Source organism: Pseudorasbora parva, chromosome 9 (assembly GCF_024679245.1).
Source record: "Pseudorasbora parva isolate DD20220531a chromosome 9, ASM2467924v1, whole genome shotgun sequence".
NCBI classification, from domain to species: domain Eukaryota; kingdom Metazoa; phylum Chordata; class Actinopteri; order Cypriniformes; family Gobionidae; genus Pseudorasbora; species Pseudorasbora parva.
This window is the reverse complement of record NC_090180.1, coordinates 21,885,151-21,910,228: the sequence shown is the minus strand read 5'-3', so window position 1 is coordinate 21,910,228 and position 25,078 is coordinate 21,885,151. Positions and strand designations below refer to the sequence as shown.

The following is a 25,078-nucleotide window of genomic DNA, read 5'->3' as shown; positions in this document are numbered from 1 at the left end:
ATTTTCAATGTTCCTGCAGATTCCTTCCGTCGCAAGTAGTTCTCACGGTAATTAGAAGAATGCTTCGGGTCATTGTCCTCTTGGAGAATAAATCTAGGCCCAATATTTACGACTCCCAGATGCCAAGTGTTCTAATAATTTTGGCCACCGCTGTAATTTAAACATTTGGGTTAGATCTTGCAGGGAATTCTTGGATCTTGCAGGTTTCACATAATTCGTTTTTGCGCAGTTACGTCACACCCATAAGTAAAAGGGAGAGATGTGCAAATCAGTGAGTAGAACAACTACCTACATGTCTGTTTCTCACACAAAGCTGTTCTGTGACTTTAGAAGACTTTGAATATAGAATACAGTCAATTTTTTGTTGTGTATATCATACCAAAATCACAAGCTTGGAAGGAACAATGACTGCATCATTTGTTGTCGTTCATGTTAATTAAAACAAGAGTGGTAGCTAATTGTCCCATATTAATAACTTAAAATGTCTGGTTGACTTTCAAAATGTCTAAATCTTATATTTCACATTTCCACAAATCACGAACAAGATGTTCTGCTCGTGTCATTGCAACCAAAAACGGAAAACTATTTGGACAATGCACATTTCAACCTTTCCCCCACATGCATATGTCCACCTCCACTGGGGGAAAGGACTGTAATCAATCAAACCAGACTATCCAAGGACAAACTGACACAAGCCAAACTGCCTTTTGCCCAATCAAAGTGCTTGTTCTTGTTCTGGGGGTTGGCCAAGTCGTGATTCGGAGCCAATAGTTGTCGCAGTAAGTGTCATAATGGTAAGAGATATGACTGTGGATGATATCATGAGTTGTAGTGAGGGAGGTGGGTACAGAAAAGTGAAGCACTGGAATAATTAGTAATACTTGAATTAGTTTGACTTTGTGCTTATCACATGCCATTGCAACAAGAACAATTGTGTTTCCAATAGTTGCTTATAGCCCTGTTCAACAAGGATTTATCTTTTTACGATGCTCCTTTTGTAGACTTAATAATCATCACTTCAGTAGATAGATATCGCGTTCAATAGCTTCAAATTCCTTCCATTAAGGAATAAACATTTAATGGAGCACAAATTGAAAAGACTTCATCTTAAATGTGTTCCAACCTGAACTGCATCAGTAACATTTACATTTACAGTTCGCATACTGACCATGTTAATAACTGACCTATGCTCAAGTGTTGAATTATTCATATATGGTTGCCACAGAAACCTATATGGTCACTTGGAGGTCATTGTATCTACTTAACTTAAACTGACATGTAAGATATTGATGGAGAAGTTGAGTGTTGATAGCCTCATGATTCAGCCATCATCTGTTATTTCTGTCCAAAAAGAAATCATTTCTATTCATGGTATTTTCCATCATCCACTCAGTTGACTCAAGATTGCTTACTTGTACATAGTGCATTCATCTTCTAAAAAGATAAAATCATTCATATTGTAATATGGTTTTGGTCATACTGCAGACTCCTTGCTTATACTATTAATACCCTTTCCTTGGCAAGACCCAAACATGTATTATAAATGCATGTTGTGACCGTAATGCATGAGCAAGCTGTAAACAGAACCCCAATGCGGATCATTAAATCAACCTGCCAGCAATGCATCATAGTGCCGTTAATGGGCATCTGACTTCAAGTACACCCAACTGTATCCTTAGTACAAACTTATTAGACGTCTGTCTGCTGGCTTGTTAGTATAGGGTTTCTCTGCTGCTTGTATCTGATGAGCTTGAACGCCAGCTGAGCTACTTTGGTGGATTGAATTTTCCCACCTATAATAAACAGTTTGGGGTCGGAATGATTTTAAGCTTAAGATTTATAGCGCTCCCCTAAGTGAGTCAGCCATAAATCAAAGAATTTCCCATCATTACACAAAGAAAATAATTGTGAGTGTTAACTCGGTCAAATGTCATCTTCCCTCCAATCTAGAAAGTGTTTAAATCAATCGTGCATCCAATGTTGTAATGTTGTTGATGTGTAACACCTGTGTAGCATAGCATATATGCATAGTGTAAATGAAATGTGCATTTCACTTTGAGATCCCATATTCCGTATTGTTGTATGCAAATCATTGGTATTTGTTGCCATGTGAGCACTGCAATATTTCGGATTTGAGTCGTCTTCTTTTTTATCAGTATGCCTCAAGAAACAGTATAGATAATTAGGTCACGGATATTACTGTGCCGTTGGGTCCCTCGTTGACTCAGATAATTTGCGTGAGACAGACATACATATCTGTAAAAGTAAGCGAATGAAGGTTTGTAATGCTGTGCAATACTTTCAAACATTTTCACAAACTGTTTTACCATATCAGAGTCTTCAGTAACAGTGTAGACATTCCGTTATTGACCACACTTTTTATGCTAATGGGTTTTATTACAAGTGCACAGCCATATGTCCAATAAAGACAAAGTTGGCAGGAAGTCACTTTAAAGAAGGCATTGTGCAAGCTTCACTTAATAACAAACTCGGCAGACATTGAGATGCAGATCCACTTTCGCTCTTGATTTATTCTTAATTGTTTCAATTACTCTCTTTTCAGTCATTGTTCTTTCTCTTTATTCTTTTGCGTATTAGTATAGGTGTTGGGCTGTTATTTATGATCTGGTGCTTCACATGGCTTACAAAAACATGAAGGAAAAAAGGTACCACTCTATTGGCACATCACTCCCCATTTTTATGTGTTGCAAAGTGCTCATGTGTATGAATTTAGTGTCAGATTTCTCACCCACGGTTTATGCCAATAGATGGTGCCAGCAAACCATCAAAACTTTACAGTCTTGAGGTCTTGATCATACAAAGTGGTGCATATTACTGTGTAACCAGAGTTAACTGGTTCATCTTGTCCAGGCCTCACATATATTTGGGGAGGCGGGGATCAGGGTTGAGAAGCATTGTACTACAGTAAGGTAGCGTTAGTCATTTCCCTTCCTAGAAACAGTGAGCTCTAGGTCTATGACAAATTACCATGTGGCTACCGGAGACAACAGGCCTCGTTGGCGTAGTCCTGAGGGATCTTTGTATCTCACAGGATGACCCAGTTCCATCGTGCTTTTCCTTCACCTTATTTCTCCTCCTGCCTTTTCCACTTTCTTTCACTTCTACATTTGCCCCCATGTTCATTTTGATGTTCAGGCTGCTACTTTAGCATCACTGCGTCCTCTGAGCCTTGTTTTACCTCTTAAATGGCAACTGTTACCTTCCTCAGGTTGATATCAAAACCCTATAAAGGTTTGCCACCAATAACAAGCCGTTCATCATCTGCGTTTCCTTTGCTCACAGTAGAGCAAATCATCTCCAGGAAGGAATTACAAGGGGTTTGTGCCATAGACTGCATATTTTTAGTGTTCTTTGAACTCCTCAACAAAAAAAAAAGTTGACTGCAATGCAGTAGTGCCAGCAAGCTGCATTAATATTAATGCCTGCCCATTTCCACCACCGTGGCAGGCAGCCTGTCAATCTATGCCGCATCTGCTCACCACTCACAATGCCAGCACCTTACTGGCATCAGTCCACAGGAGTGCACCAGTGCCAGGTCATTTTCTGTGCCGGCTACTACCTTCCTGAAAGCGACGTCTCCACCGGGGCAGTCCATCACTAATTCTTATCTTGCCCCAGGATGCGTCTATTATTATACGTCATAACGCACTCAAAAGAGGTGAACATTACTTTCCTCACGGTGTTGACGATCAAATTTACTTGTGTTCGTATGCGTTAGATGATCAGCGTTCGGTAGCTTAAGGGGGGGTACGTCGATAGACTCCAAGCCTCCATGAGCATTGCAGGTGTAAAGATGTTACTGGGCTGTGCTTATGTGCATGCTGTGTACACTGCAGTACAGCTGCTTTGCTGCAAAACGCTCCAAATGTGTACAGAGCTGATGCTCTCTCTCCGCGCTACCTAAGAAACTAGATACTGGCTTTGGGTTTACCAGAATCCACCCTGCAGCAAAAAGCAGCACTCCAGAGGCTTCCACAAATCCACCTCATCTCTGATAATACATTCATCAATTTCTTTTTTCTCTTCTCTCTTCTCTTATACGCCTCTTCATTTATTCCTGCTCATGACATCCCACCCGATGATACCTTAAGAACACCCTTAACACTCAGACATTTGAGAAAACTAACCCCGCATTTCTTCTTTAGTACAGTGAATAGCAGATGAGTAATGGATAAAGTGAATTGCACTTTCCTTGATTCATCATGAACTGATGAGTTTGCGTGTATGTCAGTCTCCCTGAGGTTTGGTAGGGTTGGATGGGTGGCATGGTTTTACACTTTTGATTCCCTTTATTTTACATTCATAAGCATTTACTAGGGGTGTACATTTTGATCATTTTAGCTATTCAAGTACTGGACAGATAAATCAGACATGATCAATGCATGTAATTTATATTTTAGACTTGAGCTCACCTTGATCAAATGATTTTAAGTTGAAAAGGCACTCGGTTGATTTCATGATGGATCTTTACTGTAACTTCCATGTACATATGTTTGTGTCTACTATTTGCATATTTAAGTATCAATACATTCAAATATCATATTATTTCCCCTTTACCTTTATTTTGTAGTTTATTACTGCAACCAATTACTGCCCCTTCCTCTTTTCTCGCACAGTGTCATCATTCTGCCTGTGTTTCAGCTAGTCTATGGTGGTCATCGTGTTCTCTACACTAATTCTCTCATTTTTCGTTTACTTGTTTCCTGATCCACAGAGAAAAACAAGTGCTTTGCCTGTTTTCTAGTTCACTTGATTTCTGACAGTTTCTTATTACGGCATCAATTCTTGAACAGCTTCCTGTTTTCACCTCTGTGTTATGGACATATGCTATGCTCTTACCTGCTGATCTGAAATCTTGCCCCTTGTTTTGCTCTGTGGATCTGAGCAGCTGGTAGAAATCTGTTTGTCATTCCCTGTTGATTTGTGGTTTGTTTCAGTTTTTATTGTTATGGCCCTGACTGGGTTATGTTCCTGAGTTCAGTGCGCTTTGTGACCTTCAGTCTCACCACATCCACAAAAGCCTTCGCACTAATTACACGTTTATTAGTTCTTTTTCGAATGCTATACATTTGTATTCTCATCTTTGTTTTGCAGTGCAATGCGGGTGCTGCTGTCCAAACTGCCACGGCCATGGATAGTGGATGAGAAAAAGGATGATGGTTACACTGCGCTTCACCTGGCTGCTCTCAACAACCATGTGGAGGTGGCAGAGCTTCTAGTCCACCAGGTCAGCAGTTCTAACACACACACTCACACATTGCACTATACGAAAGTACCCATCCTGGAGACCCTGTACTCCAGCAAGTTTAGTCAGTCCCCTAGAAGTGTTAAAGCATCAATTACTTGTGCAGATAATGATTCAGGTGGAGAATTGATGCAGTTAATGCAGGGCTCCAGGCTGCAACCAAATGGTTGAATTTTGCAACATTTTTTTGTGATGGGCGAACCAAAATTTTGATTATAGGTTGTGCTGGCACGGCCACAGCGTTGCCCAGCATCAAATGGCAAACTAAATGAAAGTGGAATAAAACTGCCCTACTCGTTTTTGTGCTTTACAGACTGTTTATCATTTCCGACCAGGTTTGGAACAAAAATAGGTCAGCGAAGAGGCGCGAGATACTCGCGAGTCACAGGCTGATCTCGATAGATGGAAATAGTCAAACGCTTACAAGTACTATGTGTCTTTTTCCAGCACTTCAAATGTATAATATTATAATATTTCAATATTGTTTTTAACGTGATGACCAAAAAAAAAAAAAACATTTTGTTCTTCCTTCAAAGATTGTCCTCATTTATAAAACAAAGTTTCACGGTGTAGGAAAACTCACACTTATTAAAAAGTGCTTTTAAATTAAGACCTTATTAATTATATTAATTCAAGTTAATTTAATCTACACTTCAACTCAAGCTCAGTGTTTTATAGTCTCCCTCTGCAACCAAATACTTTCTGTAGAACTTAGAGGCTCTGGTGCCCTCAAATGTTAGTTGAACGAATTAACAAATAAAACGAAATTGTAATTTCTCTGCGATAAGTCTATTTATTGCTAAGGTATTTTTCAGTAATGGAGTCAAAATGCGGGAAACTGTGAATAACTGCATTGCATGTTGATTTAAGGTATGCCCCTAAATGTACTGCTTGTGCTCCTAAAAATGTTCAGTTAGGGGCTACAGTAGACTAGAAATCTAGACGCACCCTAGCGGCAGCAAATGTCATTAAGTTGGCTTGTGAGCTTGAAAAACCATATAAACCATTAAAAAAAATCTCTACTCAGACCAATCACATCATGTATAGGGTTAGTGGGCTTTCAGCCGGTTCTGCATGAATTCCCTGCCAGTTGAAAACAAAGGTGAGGTTTTGAATCAGCTTTGGCCGTGGACTCTGGAAGACTTCCGAGTTAAGCTTTTCTTTGAGAAAAGAACAAAGAACGGTACAGAAGTCATTCTTAAAAAAGGAAGATATGTTTGGAGTTTTGCCGAACGGATATGACTTATGGGTTGTAGCGCTACCCTATTGCATGCAGAGGGAATTTGGAAGGCAACAATTTATCCCGTCTCTCGGATTAAGCCCTGCCAATGGTGAGTTCCCAGACCAAACATCTAGGTTGGATGTAGGTCTGGCTTGTCATTCTAGGGCTACAGTGTTCCTAGTAAAACCAGTTAGTCTGGAGCCCTGAGTTAATGTCATTTTTCGCAAGCAAATGGGCCGATTCCGATATAGGTTTCAATGCAATATTCTCTATTACAGGCCAAATTGGTCTTAAACAACAAACTATCTGTAGCTTTTTTGAATTAAAGGCAGCCACTGGATTTTAATCATGGTCCATCATTTGATTTGAATTAGATTGTATCATTCAAAGATTTAAAACAAAAACAGTATAGTCTGACTTCAACTTTGTAAAATTATGCTACGTAAAACATACATGCAAAATGAAAAGGTAAATTCACTCTCTGACAGTCGGTGGCGCTAATGGAACAGCAGTGACATTGCATGTTCTTGGTTACCGCTCTAAGCAAAGCAGTAGTACGCTTATAAAAACTACTTAAATTGGCATTACACACAGGTGAAAATAAAATAAAATGCCATCAAAACTTTTCTGATGATAGTCAGTTCCCTTCAGATACACATTTTCATAATCCCCCACTGCCAGGGTTTTCTTCTAATATTTTAAGCATTGTGAACAGTTTGCTGGTACAGTATTTTCTGTACTCTTCTTTGCATCTGCCTTCTGGCCTATTAACGTCCTGTTTACAGACTTTATAATATTTACACACACATTACATTTTAGGATATTATTGCAATGCAGTTTGTGTAGAAGTCCAAAATGAAGATCGGCCAAAATAAAACAAAACTGGTTGCTGATCGAGCATTTGACTAAAAACTGTCTGTTTAAATTTTATGACTGGTTGACAAGTGCATCTCGTCATAATTTGAACTCATCTCGTCATAATGACTTTTAAAAACAAAAGTTGTGATAGTCTTTCCGTCCCTATATATATATATATATATATATATATATATATATATATGTATATATTGAAACGGTTTCACAAACAAGAAAAAAATATAGGGTTGGACTTCATTATGTCCGTCGGGAATGATTGGATTGTTGCCCATTTGCTATTGCTGATCTCATGCGAGTGGCAGGTTGCCCTTTAAACCCTGTGACATCTTAGCAGGGTCAATCATCAGATGTAGATTATGAAGTTATTAATGACAAAAATTGAATGCATTTAAATTATAATTGAAGAACACGGCGGTCTTGAGTTGAACTGTCCCTAAACTTGCATCAGTGTCTTGAAAATGTGGGATCCTCCTGTTCTGCTTGTGAGAATTTGGCCAAACGGGCTAGCTCCTTACCTCCTACGCCACAGTACAGCTTGACACCGTGGCTCAGCGTTATGCTGCGACACAGTAACAACATTATTGCAACATTCCAGCAGTGTTATGAGACTGCTGTGCTGGCTCAGTGCAGCCCTTTGTCAACTACCTGGCATGACGGAAGAGAGGGAGAGACAAAGAAAAGGTTCACACCAGTGACTTAAGCCTCAGCCTACGAACCACAGTAGAGCTGCACTGCAGTAATGCAGAGAGATGTTGCTATGGGGGTTCAGTCAGGGAATATCTGAATACAAATCACCATTAGCTCGCATTTCCTAACACAACCTATGGGACTCGAAGCATGCTCGCGAGCAGCGATTTATCTTCAGTAGTTGAGAAGTGATATGGACTGACTTGTTACTGAACGTCAGTGGGGGGGAAATGTGGGATGTAAATGAACAAATACCTACTATTACTTTGTTTTCCTTTATAAGGCATCATAATGTAATTGTGTCTTTATAAATGCATATATCATAATTACTAAAGTTTAAACCATTTGTTTCACAGAGGTCAACAAATTGATTTGTTCTTTCTCTGTGTTGCTCTCCCCATAGGGAAATGCTAATTTGGACATACAGAACGTTAACCAGCAGACGGCATTGCACCTTGCTGTCGAGCGTCAGCACACCCAGATAGTGCGAGTAAGTCTTCTGTTCTCTTCATTTCCCCTTCAATGTTTGATGTCTGCACCCCTCACCCAGCGATCTGGCTTCCTAACACAAACGCATTGATGAAGCAATGTAGCTAAGTGCCCTGGCTTAAGATTTAAATGCAGGGAGTTCTGCTGCAGATTTATCCCCTTCAATTGAATTCATTTAGTCCTGAGCAATCCTGACTACTCCAGGAGAGGTACGGGGAGCGGGGGTGGAAAAGGGGAATCAATAGAATCCAAAGCGCCATCATGTGGTCATATAAAGGCAGTGCAACTCTTCTCTTTTCAAAAAGTCTGTGACGGCATGTTCAGTTGAGAAATACTCTCAATTAATAACCGAACACAAGTGCTTTTTGTCTCAAGCATTACACTTTGACGAACCATTTGATGCCTTATTTTTATCATGTACATAAATAATGACATTTGACACCTGTGCTTGAGATGCCATTATTGCAGGGCTTTTACATTTACATTTACGCATTTGGCAGACGCTTTTACCCAAAGCGACTTACATTGCATTCAAGATACACATTTTTTATTATTGTCAGTTCTTGCTTTCCCTGGGAATCGAACCCACGACCTTGGTGTTGCTAGCACCACGCCCTACTGGTTGAGCTACAGGAAAGCCGCAACATTATGACAAAAATCATAATTGTCGATTATTCCCCTGAAATTGTAATTGCGATTTATAAATTATGAATATCACAATTTACATGGAATTGTTTTGAATAGCTTTATAACATAGTTTGAAGCGACTGCATGCCATATTGTAATATCAAAAGAAACGAGCTGAAAACAGTCTATTGGTTTGTTTTTTTTAAATATACATGGTATTATGTTATACTAAAAATAAAAATTAAACAATAGAGAAAAAAAGCTTGAGAACGCGTAGGATGAAAAAAATACATTAAGCACAGAAGTAGACTTTTTTCTCCTTTGTAATTGCGATTACATTTTATTGAACGATTACATAATTGAGACAGCCGTAATTGTAATCACGATTACAAATTTGATTAATTGTGCTGCCCTACATTATTGTCTTGTTTGTTTGCATCAACGAACATAAGCATAATTAAATCTGCCACTACTGAGTAAATTAAATTCATTCCCCGTGTTTGTGTCCAGCTCTTGGTGCGAGCCGAGGCAAAGTTAGATGTGCAAGACAAGGACGGAGACACGCCACTGCACGAGGCCCTGCGTCACCACACTCTGTCCCAGCTGCGCCAACTTCAGGACATGCAGGACGTCAGCAAAGTGGAACCCTGGGAGCCCTCCAAAAACACAGTATGTACAGAGACGCATATAAACAGTACAGGTGTTCTCAATAAAAGCTTTCGTTTAACAGGACGTCATGTACACGTTTTCAGTTTTTCTTCACTCTTGAATTGATCTGCAAGAAATAATTGGAATTTTAAATAAATGATTTGTATTAAAAAGGCACAGATTAAAGATTACAGATATAGAGTTTTACATTTTCCAAATTCTGTTTATTCCATTTAATTTTTTTTGGATTTTCCGTTTTAATGGCTAAATACAATTTTTAGTCATCAAACAAAACATACAGACTACATATTTAAAAAGCATTTTTTTACACTTTAAAGGGATAGTTCACCCAAAAATGAAAATTGTTACACCATCATGTCATTCCAAACATGCAAGACCTTTGTTCATTTTTGATTAAATCCAAGAACTCTCTGACTTAAGCATTGGGCGAAACCATTTTTATTTTATTTTCATGAAGCATAAAGAAATAGAACAGTGAACGGAATTTTAGGTTTATTTCTAGTTGGGAAATAATAATTTTGGGACTATATGCAAATAATAATGCTTTTTTGTGTGTAATTTCCCTGGAAAGTCTCTGCAACGGCATTAAGCTATAGATTGACGCGATCGCCTGTGTGAAGACTGTGAACAAGCCAGAAGAGAATATAAACCCTGCCTACTTTGATTTGATTGGCTATCTCAATAATTTTGAGATTGATGAGTGAGGCAGACATACATACAGAGCACTGCGTAATGGAATCCAGTTGAGCAGTGCAAGAATTTCAAATATTGATTAATACAATTTTGCCATTTCTAATTATTGGGGATGGGGGATGGGCTTGTCTCCCTCAATGTCTATGGTGGTTACGACCCTGTTCCAAGATTAACAAAGTTCTTACGGTTTTTAGAATGACATGAGGGTGACAGAATTTTTTAGTTTTTGTGTGAACTAACCCCTTTAATATTCACACGCACTAGTCCATATCGCGATTCGATTAAGTATAGAGCCCACCTTTAAATTTTTCATAAAAAATTTGCCAATTCCATGACATTGTGTCATACTGTAAATTCCATTTTTATGATTGGAATCCGCAATTCTGTCCGGGTTTTTTTTTCTTTCTTTTTTTTTCGCTTTGCTAAAATCATAGGGGCCTCCAGGGAAATGTTGTCTTCATATATAACAGTTTACCAATGTGTTGTCTGTACAAACGTACACAGAATATCCATCACATATTTTTAATAGTCAAGGACAAAATGAACAAATTGCAGCATCTTAAAGAAATTGCAACCAGCATCCCGCACCATGAACTCTATATTTTTATCAAACACCCAAAATCACCTTGCACAACAATTTCCAAATGTGGAAAGCTACTTTCATACCATCCAAACTAGCTGAACTCTTACATCAAGACTTTAAAAAGAGCCCTAAGATCATTACTAAACACTGAGGCAGTGTAGATACTCAGCAACTGTAAGGGCTGCTCTCAGGATTTTCCCTGTGTTAACAACGATAGATCGTACTCTGCTATAAGAGCTGTTTCCCTGCTGTCACATGAGTAACTCGCCCAATGAGCCACAGTTCCACTGCGGTGCAATCCTGTACACTACACAATCCTTCAGGTTAGACATCCTCCCCTGATCATCCCTTCCCCTTCTGTGGGATTGCATATATTTGTGGGAAAATGAGTGGGAGGAGAGAAAGCAGAAAGAAGACAGCTTTGGCAGACAGCAGCCTAATCAAAACGTATACTATATGCTCGCTCTCCATAATGCATTGGCACGATGACGGCTATCAAATAACCAAGCCTAGGAGCTCTATCACAGCAGATTTAACATGCAATGAATATTGTTTTTTCAGGTAAATGGTCCTAAATGTGACGGTATAGAGAGTGAGCATTTCATACAGCCATGATGAGGCTTGTCTAGATGCGATATCACACTGTCAACCTACAACTCATTCCAGCTTTCCTGCTCATTATTATTCAGTTATTCAAAATCCTCTTTTTGTGATTTATGGAAGTTATTTTGATTGTATGCCTTAAAAGAAATCCTTAAAAAAGGATGGGGTGTATTGGGTATAGCTGATAGATCTCATCACAACAACTGATCTACATGTTTTTCTCTCTAGTGCTGCTGCTGTTAAACTTTAATTCTCCCATCAGTGCCATTTGTTTTTTATGCATCCCACAGCGCTTATCGGTGACCCCCCTCATCCCGCAGCATTTCTTTATCTTCATTAACACATTATGCTATCAATGCACACTGTATCAACTGTCAGAAAGCCTCACCATAACGTCTGACACCAGACAGACTGATGATGCCGGTCCCGTGCACCCTATCTGTTACAGCTTTTGTAGCTCTTCTTACGCCTGACCCCAGCCCTACCAGTTCAGATTATCGCCTCTCCATGACTGTCGTAAATCAAGCGTTGTGTGACAGGAGGCTGCTTCCAGGCCAGCAATCTGCCATTTATTAACACAAACAGTGACAAATCTCTCTCCCTATCAAACCATCACACTTACCACATGCAGCAGATGGAGGGTCGAGCCGTCCATTTAAAACACTCTACTGAAGCCATCAGTATGCAGAGCTCTGACCACTTTCATCTCAATATGATCCTTAGCATTTCATCACTTCAGTTGAATCTGTTATACCAACATTACATCATGGATACGAGTGGGACTCTTGTGTTTCTTTATGTAAAAGTCAATCTTTTTAGTGGTGTTTAAGACAAGCATCACTGTTAGTTTTGCTTATGTTGCTCAAAAGTGGTGTCAGTTAAAGGGATAGTTCACCCAAAAATAAAAATTATCCCATCATTTACTCACACTCAAGTCATCCTAGATGTATATGACTTTCTTTTTTCAGATGAATACAATTGGAGTTGTCCTTTCTCTTCCAAGCTTTGTAATGGCAGCAAATGGCAGCCCAAAATTTGAAGACCACAAAAGTGCATCCTTTCATTATAAACGTACTCCACATTGCTCCGGGGGTTAATAAAGGCCTTCTGAATTGATGGGTTTGTGTAAGAAAAATATCCATACGTTATACTGTAAAGTAAAATATCTAAGCTTCCGGAGGACAGCCTTCCGTATTCACCTTGCGAAGAAATTGTATCGTCACTTTTTTCGTAAGTAGAATACTGAAGCTAAATATTTCAATTACAAATACCCATCGATTTAGCTTCAGATGGCCTTTAATAACCCTTATTATTACTTTTATAATGAATGGATGCACTTTTTGGGGCTTTAAATTTTAGGCTTCCGTTCACTGTCATTATAATCAAGTTTCATAAACTACATTATTGTAGTTGGCACTCCAAATGGGCGGCAGTGGCTCAGTGGTTCATGTAGGTTGTCTACAAACCAGAAGGTTGGTGGTTCAATCCCCGGTTCCACCTGACCAAGTGTCGAAGTGTCCATGAGCAAGACACCTAACCCCAGCTGCTCCCGACGAGCTGGATGGCGCCTTACATGGCTGACATCGCCGTCGGTGTATGAATGGGTGAATGTGAGGCAAAAATGTAAAGCGCTTTGGATAAAAGCGCTATATAAATGCAGTCCATTTACCATTTACCATTTATAATGCTTGAATTAGCCAGGTCATTTTTTTATATATAACTTATTTTAGTCATCTGAAAGCAGAATATACACCTAGGTTGGTTGAGGGTGAATAAATTATAGGCTAGTTTTCATTTTTGGGTGAACTATCCCTTTAAGGTTTTGTTTATGTTGTTCTGAACAACATTGTTTATGTTGTTCTGAATAAAATGGGCAAAATCTTGCATTGAAGTAACCCAAGCCATGAAACTTGGCCAATAAGAAACAACTCCAAGCAATTGTACAGCAACATCTCTAAAGGAAGAAAAAAAAAAAAACGGCCCAGAAAAGTTTGCTGTCCTTACACCCTCCAACCCACCCACCCACAAACTAACATTTCATTTAAACTATGACTAACTCCTATTTGGGACTTTTATATAAGTGCTAAATGCACTTAATCATGAAGGAGAATGAGGTAGTTTACTGATGTGTTTTTCTCTGGTATTATGATGAAAACCAAACTTACTTTAGCTTACCCAAAAAGGAAAATTGTCTACACTTTACTCACCCTCATTTTGTTTCAAACCCATGAGAAACACAAATGAAGATATTTTTAATGAAACCTGAATGATTTCTGTCTCTCCCTTGAAAGTCCACCCAACCAAAACTTAATAAAGGCATAGTAACTTTTTGAAGCATCCAAGTCTTGGTTGCATGGGCTTTCAATAGAGGAACGTAAGTCTCTCGGGTTTCATTCAAAATGAAGGGAAGATCAACAGAAGCCTTATAGCTTTCGGATGACATATGGGTGAATTAAATGATGACAATTTTAATTTGAGTATACTATTCATTTAAATGATTTAGGGAAGTGATGAAAGGAAAACGGTGTCTCTGCACTGTTCTCATTTTAAAAGCATAGTGTAATTATTTAAACTTCAACATGAGTAATTATGCGTTTCTTTAATAGATAACCTATATTAATCTATAGCATTTGGCTCTGTGGTGTGTCTTTACAGTTAATCATGGGACTGGGCACTCAGGGGGCTGAGAAGAAGAGCGCAGCTTCTATTGCTTGCTTTTTGGCGGCTAACGGAGCTGACCTCACCATCCGTAACAAGAAGGGCCAGTCTCCTCTTGACCTGTGCCCTGACCCCAGCCTCTGCAAGGCTCTAGCTAAATGCCACAAAGAGAAGACCAGGTATGCATGTCTATTCCCAGCAAGTAGGGGATCTATTGAAGCTTGCACTATGGATAGTTGAATTTGGCTCCATGATTTGTTCCCTGCTATACATTAATGGCTTTTCTCCATCTGCACTTTGTCTAATTATATCTCAATCAATGTTTTTGTCCTCTCTCCCACTTACTCTCTTGCCCTCAGTGGGCAGGTTGGCTCCCGTAGCCCGTCTCTAAACAGTAATAATGAGACTCTTGAGGAATGCATGGTGTGCTCGGATATGAAAAGGGACACGCTTTTTGGCCCCTGCGGTCATATCGCCACCTGCTCTCTCTGCTCGCCCCGTGTCAAGAAGTGTCTCATTTGCAAAGAACAGGTCCAGTCCAGAACCAAGGTATAGTATATAATTTCTTGTGCGCATGCATGTGCTCTTGTGTGCCATAGTGAAGATGTTTTTTTTTTTCTTCACCCACAGATTGAGGAGTGTGTGGTTTGCTCCGATAAAAAGGCAGCCGTGCTCTTCCAGCCCTGTGGTCACATGTGCGCCTGTGAGAGTAAGTCAGCGTTCTCTCTCCTCCCACACCACACCTCTTCATTCATCACCCCATGTGATTCGTCTCTCATCTAACCAAAAAAGCTCCTTCTGTCATTTGACTTGTCAGAACAGCACGCATAGCATGACTATGATACAGATGAAGGCATCTAGGTGTGTGCACACGGGATGAGCGTAAGATATGGGTGGATATCGCAAATATTTTCCAGAACATATCCTGGTCATTTTCTGATGAACCATAATTTTCAACATAATCTCATGAAAATCTGCATTTTAGGGCCATTTTATTAAATGTGACTATTTTATGACATTTAAACACAATTCCCCCCAAAAATATAATTACTGTACTGCAGTTTTATTACTTAAAAATTATATTTATTTATTTATTTATTTATTTATTTATTTATTTATTTATTTTCAGGAAACGTCTGAATGCATTAGAGTTTTGGCAGTTTGGGGTTCAAATAGGTTTATGAATGTCATAATGGGGGGGGGGGGGTCTTAATAGTACTTAATAGTACATTTCAGTATGCAAAATATAACATGTTAGATTTGGAGCAAAATATGCAACACTGATTTAAGATTACAGTGATGTAAATGACTGTTAGGTTGAATCTAAGTAAATAGTTTGCTCTCGACTTACATCCCTCCTACCTGATCCCCTGATTTTCATTCTCTCTAAATACATTCATCACTTGTCAGCAAGACTCTTCTTTTCAGTTTGGTTTTATTACCTTAACCTAAAGTTGCTGCCTTCTGTTCTATGGGCATTCACTTTACTTTCTGAAGGTTAACAATCTAGCTTAATATTGAAAGCCTGACATGAAATAATAGACAGAAATCTATTTATTGACAAGTTACATTTTTGATACATCAAGCTTTTATGGCTCATATAGTATGGTAAAAGGGTAAAAGTACCTTGAGGAGAAAAAAACAGCTACATTTTAGTCAGTGTCCCAAACTGAGCAGAAATGTTCGATATCAATGTGCTATGTTTATATTGCCAAAAAAGTATGATGAAATTGCATCTTACTACGTTATACAAGCATATAGCAGACTACTTTCATAAAATACATATAAATATCTGTTCTCATATTAGCTTTATGATAAAAAGTCTCTGGCTTTCATAACATTTTTATAGAATGCAATAGATTGTTGTCACAGTACCAATGTTTCAGTAGTCTATACCAATTGTAATACCAGTAAAAATGTTTGGTTCTCTGTTCTTATTTTGGTACCAGAGCAAAAAAATAAATAATAATAATTTGTATCTTGTCCGTTGGTTATCGCTGTCAACAATAGCAGTTTCTGATTCAATCGTGCTTTTAAATGCGGCTGTCAATTCAGAAACTTTGCAGTGTACCTGAAAAACTAAACTTGTATTCAGACTGTGATTGTGTATCTGTATTCTCTTGCTTTGTGTTAAACTGAAAGCAAGAAAAGATCCTTTCCTTATAATCATTAAGGCTGGCTGTCAATCTCTTAAGCGCAAGCTAACTGAATTCTGCACTCACAAAAACTCCCATTATAATTTTTTTCAAAAGCTGTCTTACAGGTTTTACAATCGCTATAACACATTTCTCATTATTTAAGCCACATTTTTAACACTTGTTCTCCTAAACGACTTTCACCTTGGCATAGCAGTTCATTTCTCATTCAGCACTAAATCTACTGAAACACTTCATGAATGTCTCAAATCAAGTCGTTCTTCTATAACACTAGCAAATGTTTTCACTCATCACACTTTCTCACTCATAAAACACTAACAACGCCACATTATGCTATGTTTTCATTTGTAAAGTTTCTTTACAAAACAAGAATGACAATTCTCTATTGTTTATAACTCAGAGCAGTGTGTTGCATGGTCCATTATTACGTTACAGTTCAACATAATTCCTAAGTTTCCCCTTTTGTATAGATGGCAATGCAATTAAAAGACTAACACTTATGTAGGTGTTCTGCTACATCTAATTACATCGATTGATTTTCAGTTTTTAGATTTAGAATTTATTTCAATGGGGTCTTACTGTAGAATTATAGCTAATTGCTTTCTTGTTCAGTTCTGTATTATGTTAGGCTTTGAACTTAACTTCAACAGTTTTGTAAAGTTATGTAAATGTGCAAGTCGGCTTTTAGGTGCATATCATTTTGGTAGTGTTTGTGTCCTGAGTGAGAAATGTTTTCATGTTAACTGAAAGTAGTAGTCATTGAAAACAGTTTGTGCCAAAGCGATGATAAATGATCCACAGTTTTCCCCTCATAAACTGCTGTTATGTTCACAGTGAAAAGGTGAACTAACTATAGAGAAATGTGTCCTAAAGATTTTACAAAAAAGAAAAACTCTAATTGTACCACAAACCTCTTATTTACATCATGTTTACAATTTGGTTATAATAAAAGGATTCGCGAGCATGCAGCTAGCTTTGAACAAAACGAAACCTAATGCATTTTAGGGGTTAGCGGATTCTGACTGAGTAGCACATCTGATAGGCCATTGTGTTCATGCGCTCAACAGATATGATTGGCTTCAAGTCAACCTCTTTTTATATAGCGTGGGGTAGCATTTTCTAAAAGAAAATGGTGCCAGCTGAAGTTGGTTCAGTGGTGATTCAGTTCCATTGTAAAGATCTTTAATTATTAAATTAGTTAATTTCATCTGTAAAGTAGTTCTTGTAAAAACGTGCTATAAATAGAAACCTTTAATGCACAGTGTGCTCAAACAAACACGAATGAGAGCGTTTGAAAGCAGCGGGTATTGAATATACCGGGAACACAGTACTGTAGAAATGATGAAATGATAATTGATGCTCTCATTTTTGGAAAATCAAGCGTGTATAAATCTAAGTTGCTTCAGTCCAGTTGGTGTGCATTAGTATTGCTAACAATATTATTCTTATGCATTCTTACATTTAAAGATTTCGCAGCAGAAAGACACGTGTACCAGGACCTGTTGGGGGACATTTTTAGAATTGCCACTGTCGCCTTTGGCTTGGTTTGCTCAGTTGGGGACACTAAAATTATGATCTAAGTTATTCAACTAAATATCCAATTAATTAATTAATTAGGTCTTATTTAATTCTATAAGCTATAATACTGATCTGCCAAGATTGTCGCAAATGATAAATTAATATAAGCTGATAACATCACTGTTTTCTCCAGAACGACGGTACAGCCAAATCAAATTTTGTTGCAATATTATCCTGTTTAACACTCTGAAGCTGCTTTGAAACAATCTTCATTGTAAAAGCGCTATATAAATAAAGTTGATTCGATTGATTGATACTACGAGCTAATAATATGAACTATGATTCAGTAGGCTAGGCTTTATAGGATTAAGAAGCTAACCTTGTACTTTGTGTGTGTTCCCGCAGACTGTGCGAGCCTGATGAAAAAGTGTGTACAGTGTCGGGCCGTGGTGGAGCGCCGCACTCCCTTTGCTTTGTGCTGTGGAGGGAAAGGTATGGAGGATGCCACTGATGATGAGGACCTTAGTGAGTGAACTTCCACACGTTCCCGTTTTTTATTTCTCTTTCCTCTCTCTCTCTTCCTTCGTTCTCATGTCTCTCATGTTTGATATTTACGTTGGCTTTGGTTGCTGCTTCTCTGTTTCTATTGCCCACACTCATTTCTCTCTCCATTGTTATGACTAATCTGTTATTTCCCAAATGTGTTTTCATGACTCAAATCAGACGTGTAGCCCCTCCTCTTAATGCATAATATCAACACCCTGGAATGAGCTTTGTAACTGCTCTGGAATGTCTTCGTAACATGCACTACAAGTTATACAGATTTTTAGGAAGCCACTCCAAGCAGACTGAAATGCATCCCCAGAATTCATGTTTCACAGGAAACATTGAATATTTCTATAATTGGACTCGGCAAAGGGGCTATGCGAGATTTATTTTAGTCTCTCTTTTTTTTTTCCAGTTGTGATTCACTACTATTTGTTACGACATCATTCCTTTGTATGTGATCATGACACTGCCCATGTTTTTTTTTTTTATGTTGGTTTAGTTTGAGTTCAAAGGGATACTGGTGTAAGTTCACTTTTTTACAGTGTTTATTTATAGAGAGGAGGATCTGTTTCTTTTTATCCTCGCTTAGATGTCCAACACATCCATCCACGCTGACATCTCTGCTGACCCTCAGACATGCTGATCCACAGAAACACGCACACACTCGCACACAGTCCAGTCAACAGAGGAATGTAGCCTTTAGCTCTTATCTTGGTCTGTCTTTAGTGCCTGAGCTCTGTTTGTTGTAAGGCGCCACTTTTCCCCACACACAAAACCGAAGCAGCATCTCGTAGACCTAACACAGTCCGCCCCCCCGCTTCATCTAGACGAAGCAATGAGAGAGAAATGCCACCATAGATGGGATTCTCTCCTGCTTCAGTCACTTTGAAGACTAAAGCACTTCAGACCCCACATACATGAGGCTCCTCGCTCTATAAGAGGACGTGATGAACTGGCATCTGAAGGCTGTGGCCAATCAAGTTCCTAGAACTTGAATTTCCACCGAAGAGAACTTGAATATGAACACAGGAAACGTCCACTAATCACGCTGTTAGACAGATTCTACATCATTTTTTGGAAGAGCGGGGGACTTTGAAATAAGCCAGTGGAAATGATCCAGTGTTGTTAGCCGACCCCTGAAGCCAAGAAATGTTTCTCACTATGCCACCATTAATTTCCCATTTAGTGAATATCCATCTAATTTTTTCCAACTTGTCGGGCTCAAAATTAACCAGTCTGTCTTTCACACTAATCCATCATAAAAATGTCCCTTTCGGGCCTCATGGTCTCTAAATCCTTTGCTATAAATGTTTTTTCCACTGAATGAAAACCATAAAATTAGGGATGCACGATATCATATTATGTATTGGCTGTTATTAGAAATGTTCAATATTGTTGTCTCTGACAATATTAGACATTTAAGTGCATGCTCATTTCCCCTATGTTTACATTTAAATGACCTTTGCCATCATATAATCTTGCTTAAAATAGCTTAATCTTCTGCAAATCTCTAAATGAATATTTAACACACCTGATTCAGATCTTTATCTCATTAGGTGAGAGCTCCATGAACTGAACCGAGTGTGTCAGATAAGGGAGACATGCGAAATGTGCAGAGCAGGGGGTCTCAGGGACCAGGATTTAACCACTGGTGTAGAATTGTTTTCATTTAATGCTTATTATTGTATCTGGAGGAAAATTCTCTTACCCTCTTGCAGTCCCAGATGTATGTGACACAAGATTGATCCTAGTTTATATTAAGCGTCTAACATTTCTTGTATGTGCTTAGATATAAATGAATAATTTGATCCAATGCACTTATTGTGTAAATGCACGTTTTTACATTGTACTTGTATTTTACAAAAAAATACCTGCATGCAATTACATCTGTAATTAATTACAATGTTGACCCTTCCCTTACTTAAAGCACAAATTGTCCCTCATTGTACTCCTATCCCACCTCAATAACAGTAAATGTATTTTGCAGTATAGTTACACTTTATTTTAAGGTGTCCGTTTTACAGTTAAATTTTTTATGCATTTAAGTTTATTATTATATAAATATTATGGGTTGATTTAGTGTTAGTTTCAAGTGGATGGGAGCCTCAATGTTATTGCTTCAAATAGTATACTAGAAAAACACAATGGTAACCCAAAGGACCCAAGTGGGTGAATAAATGTCTTCTGATCATGTGAGACAATAGGTGGGCGTGAGCAAAATACTAATATTAATTTTTATTTTCAGTAATGAAGCAAATAATCCATTGCTTCCGGCCAACTGCCCTCTACGCTTCTGTGTCACTTCTCGTGCGAGCTTGGCCGGAAGGGATGGTTTAAAGTTTAAAATATTCTAATTGTCTAACCGCACTCCTAACGTTTTGTTTTTGACAGCATTGATTCATCCATTAGGGTCGTATGGATCACAGTAGTGTTCAGTATTATATAGTATAGATGGATAATTCTCCCAAAAAATTGTTGTGTTCATCTGTGTAATGAGTCGTACATCTGGGTCATACATCTGGGATAGCATGAGGGTAAGAAAGATACTTCAAATTTTTGGGTGGGTGTAATTATCGACTCTTTTATCAAATATCAGTCAGAATTTTTATATCAGTGCATCCCTACTTAAAACCTTTCTTTTATGATAGTGACTTTCGTCACTGCAGAACTGCTGTGGAGGATAGTCCTGCAGCCATAATAAGGCCTCCCATGTGTCAAATACTTGCGTTAACTTGCTCTTCCCTTTGCTCCCTCTAATGAATATTTATAACCAGCGTATGCCACAGGCCAGGCTGAATTGGCCCCTGAGCCAACAGCAGGGGTACGGGCATTACATAACGCTGTGACTGGTTGCTTCTCAGCAGGGAGCTCTAACTCTATGGCAGGGGGGTCGCAGGATCTTCTCCAGCCCAACAATCTGGCACTAAGTTGGTGTAAGTATTCTATTCATCACCCCAAGTTCTTCCTACCTCAACTTCCTGCTCCTTTGGGCCTGCTGCGATTCCAGTGCTATGGGTTGATTTCGCACCCAAGTGCCCCATATAAGCCATGTAAAGTATCAGAACAGGCACAAAACTTCTAGAATCAAGTTATTCTTCCATAAAATTTGCCAAGTTAGAAGACTCCGCGGTCTGCAAATGCTTAGGCCCAGGGGTCTACTTTCACAAACGGCATGATTGGCTGTTGACTCGCTGAAACTTTTCTCAATGGCCTCTGCTTTGCTTTTCAGCCAGTGGAAATATCCCTGCCTTGCAGAGGGACAAAGACAACACTAATGTCAATGCAGATGTACAGAAGTTACAGCAGCAACTGCAGGATATCAAAGAGCAGGTGAGCGTGACATTTTTTTGCGATTCACTCGTTTTCTTCATGTAAAACATTCAATTTTTAATCGTTTTAGAGGGTCAAATTTAAAGGGTTATTTCACCTAAAAATGAAAATTATTATTAATTACTCACCCTCATGCCATTACAGACCCGTAAGACCTCCGTTCATCTTCAGAACACAAATGAAGATATTTTTGTTGAAATCTGATGGCTCAGAAAGGCCTCCATTGGCCACAATATTTCATCTCACAAGACCCTTAAAAGGCCCTAAAGACTTCGTTACAAAGTCCCTCTCACTACAGTGGTTCTACAATCATTTTATGGAGTGATGAGAATAGTTTTTGTGTGCAAAAACCCTAAATAACAACTTGTATAGTGATGGGCCCATTTCAAAGCACTTCCTCCTAAAACCTCGAAGCTTAAAGAATCGGCGATTCATTAAGCTCCTAAGCTTTACTAAGCAGTGTTTTGAAATCAGCCAAAAACTATTCTCGTAGCTTCATAAATTATTTTCATAAAGTTGGACGCCTTTCTGAGCCATCAAATTTCAACAAAAATATCTTTGTGTTCCGATGATGAACAAAGGTCTTACAGGTGTCGAACGACATGAGGGTAAGTAATTAATGACATAAATTTCATTTTTGGGTGATTTAACCCTTTTAATGAATCGCAGTTGTGTAGCATTGTGTTTTAAAATATATATGAGCATTAAATTAGTGAGACTTAATTGCGTCGTTCATGCTCTAATATGCACAGAATTGGCAACAAAATCCACCTTGTCGAGTTTTCACGTTAACGCAGTCTGTTATGTCTTAAGTGACCGTAAATACTTTGTCTTAAAGTGACAGTCGCCTAATGTACCTGCTGCTGTCCGTGTTTTTAATGTTAATCAAACAACAAAAGAAAAACAGAATCACTGTTTCTTACTGAATAACTTTAAGCTTTAAGAATCAATGTAAGTTTAATTAATACAGTGAAGACTATGCAGGGTTTTATTTTGCATTTGATTCAATGTCAATTGTAAAATTTCACTGGCATCTAAAGTTACGTTTTATTTTCTGATAAACTTTTTCCCAGCAAAAAAAAATAACTGATTTAACATGTTTGCCTTCCACTCAGACCATGTGCCCCGTGTGTCTGGATCGCCTAAAAAACATGATCTTCATGTGCGGTCACGGCACTTGTCAGCTCTGCGGAGACCGAATGAGCGAGTGCCCCATCTGCCGCAAGGCCATCGAACGTCGCATCCTGCTTTACTAGACCGCCAGGCCATCGCACCCTCCCTGTTTTTCAGCCACAGTCTGTGCTGCTGCTCTCATAAGCACCTTTCCTGTATCCGCAAGGCTCTCCGTGTCTCACGCTCATCAGTGTTACGCCATCCATCTTTATTTTATCTTCTAGGCCCAATATTTGTCCGGTTAACTTCAGTTTTCTGTTTGCTTGGATTATGTTCACCGCAAGGAGGAAGGAACTTGCTTAACTACTCCATCTTGCCATTTTATTCATGCAGGTGCCCACTTTTTTCTGCCGCGAGTAGCTCAGCACCACCTGCAAGACATGAACTGACACTTTCAGAGTCTGCTAATGTTTCATATTTTAATTATGTCAGTGTATTATGCTTGTATATCCTGATGCAAACAGTTGTATCTACAGTATCTGTGTAGGCCTTGATACAGCATGGTGAATTTAGGACTTGACTGAACTCCTAAAAGAGTCCCACTGAAGCTTTGGAAATTCATTTTGAAGTCTCATTTCGTGTGACGTAGCGTTCGGTTTCAAATAATGTGTAAGTGTAAAGCATCTGCATTTACTGGCAGACTAAAGTTTGTCCTGCGCAAACAGTGAAATAAAAACATTCACCTTTTAGCAGTGCTGTTAGTATAACATTGCATGTCCCTCTCTTGAATTGCTGCTGTATTACAGTATATACACAAAGTATTATTGTCACAGCCATGGTGGTGATTGGCTCGTCATCTGATCAGTGCTGGAAAGTGCATGCTTTCCATGCAACTGATCCCTGTTGTCTTTATAAGGATATTAATTTACTCAACAAACATCATTGGATTGTTCTCCAGCAGCCCTACTTTATGCACCATATTGTCTTGCCAGATATTTAATACAAAAAGGATTTGAATAGATAAACTGCTGGTCTTGTGCCATGGTTCCAAAAACATGAAAACATTTCATTACCTTTTTGTAATAAGATGCTAACAATTTCTTTACTAGTTAATTTATGTATTTTTACCTTTTTCAACTGAATTTGAATGACTTAAGCTATATTTGTTAAATGGGGCCTTACTTTAATTAGGCCATAAGGAAGCCTGACCAAAAATAATTTGTAGCTGAGGACTGTTCGTCGGAATAGTCTTTCATTAACTATTTGGCATCTTTCTTTGCTTGTCAAAATGCATCGGCCTGTATTTCCCCCTCGTGGCCTGTTCCCATCTTTGAGGAGGTCTAAAGTTACTTCCACATTTGTTTGATGGCATGTTTCATTTGTGTGACTCAACACTGCAAAGCAGACATTTTTACTGGAAGCAAAAGTAGTTTCATACTTTACCTTTTAAAGATTTTTCACATCTTTTGTGATCTTTTTTTTCCAGTATCAGTCTTTTTGTCATTTTAACATTAGAAACTAGATGCACTAATATACCTTAATGGTAGAATGATATTGTCATGGTTACTCAAACAGTCTGTTTTGTACATCATTTTCAGTACACAAAAAACTGCCCTGGTTTAAGAAAAACATTGATACCTTTGTTTTGGATGAATGAATGAATGTTTGATGTATGATGTACAACATTTATCATAGGAGAAATTCCTTTTGCCCTGTATTGAAATTTGCTTTGAATATGCATTGCCGAATAAAGAAATAACACAATGGAGCACAGTACTTAGCAAAACATTGCTCTTTCATCTTTCATTCTGACTTCCACATTACTCTAAAAGTCACTGCAGATGTTAACATGAAATTATCATAATGGGGGAAAATGTATTTAAAGGTACACTTTGTAACGTTTTTGTTTAATACTTGAGTCACCTTTATTTATATAGCAGTTTTTACAATGCCAGTTGTTTCAAAGCAGCTTCACGGTGTTAAACAGGAAAATAATGCAACAGAATTTAATTCAGCTCTACAGCCGCTCTGGTGAAAAC

The 25,078-nt window shown here is 38.5% G+C and overlaps 1 protein-coding gene across 6 annotated transcripts in view; it reads left to right on the top strand.

Moving 5' to 3' along the window:
* mib1 (MIB E3 ubiquitin protein ligase 1) overlaps positions 1-24,812 on the top strand; it is a 79,925-nt gene extending 55,113 nt beyond the window's left edge. Inside the window, exons 13-22 of one of the 6 annotated variants that reach the window (XM_067454329.1) lie at positions 5,116-5,248; positions 8,455-8,541; positions 9,678-9,836; positions 14,371-14,552; positions 14,733-14,922; positions 15,004-15,082; positions 18,453-18,539; positions 21,371-21,529; positions 21,826-21,926; positions 23,042-24,812. In XM_067454329.1, coding sequence (XP_067310430.1) covers positions 5,116-5,248; positions 8,455-8,541; positions 9,678-9,836; positions 14,371-14,552; positions 14,733-14,922; positions 15,004-15,082; positions 18,453-18,539; positions 21,371-21,529; positions 21,826-21,926; positions 23,042-23,182 — 1,318 coding nt within the window. In that variant the 3' untranslated portion in view covers positions 23,183-24,812. Of the gene's footprint in view, positions 1-5,115; positions 5,249-8,454; positions 8,542-9,677; positions 9,837-14,370; positions 14,553-14,732; positions 14,923-15,003; positions 15,083-18,452; positions 18,573-21,370; positions 21,530-21,825; positions 21,927-23,041 lie in introns of all 6 variants that reach the window. The other 5 variants (XM_067454331.1, XM_067454330.1, XM_067454328.1 and 2 more) reach the window with 5 other exon arrangements.
* The last annotated feature ends 266 nt before the right edge of the window (positions 24,813-25,078 follow it).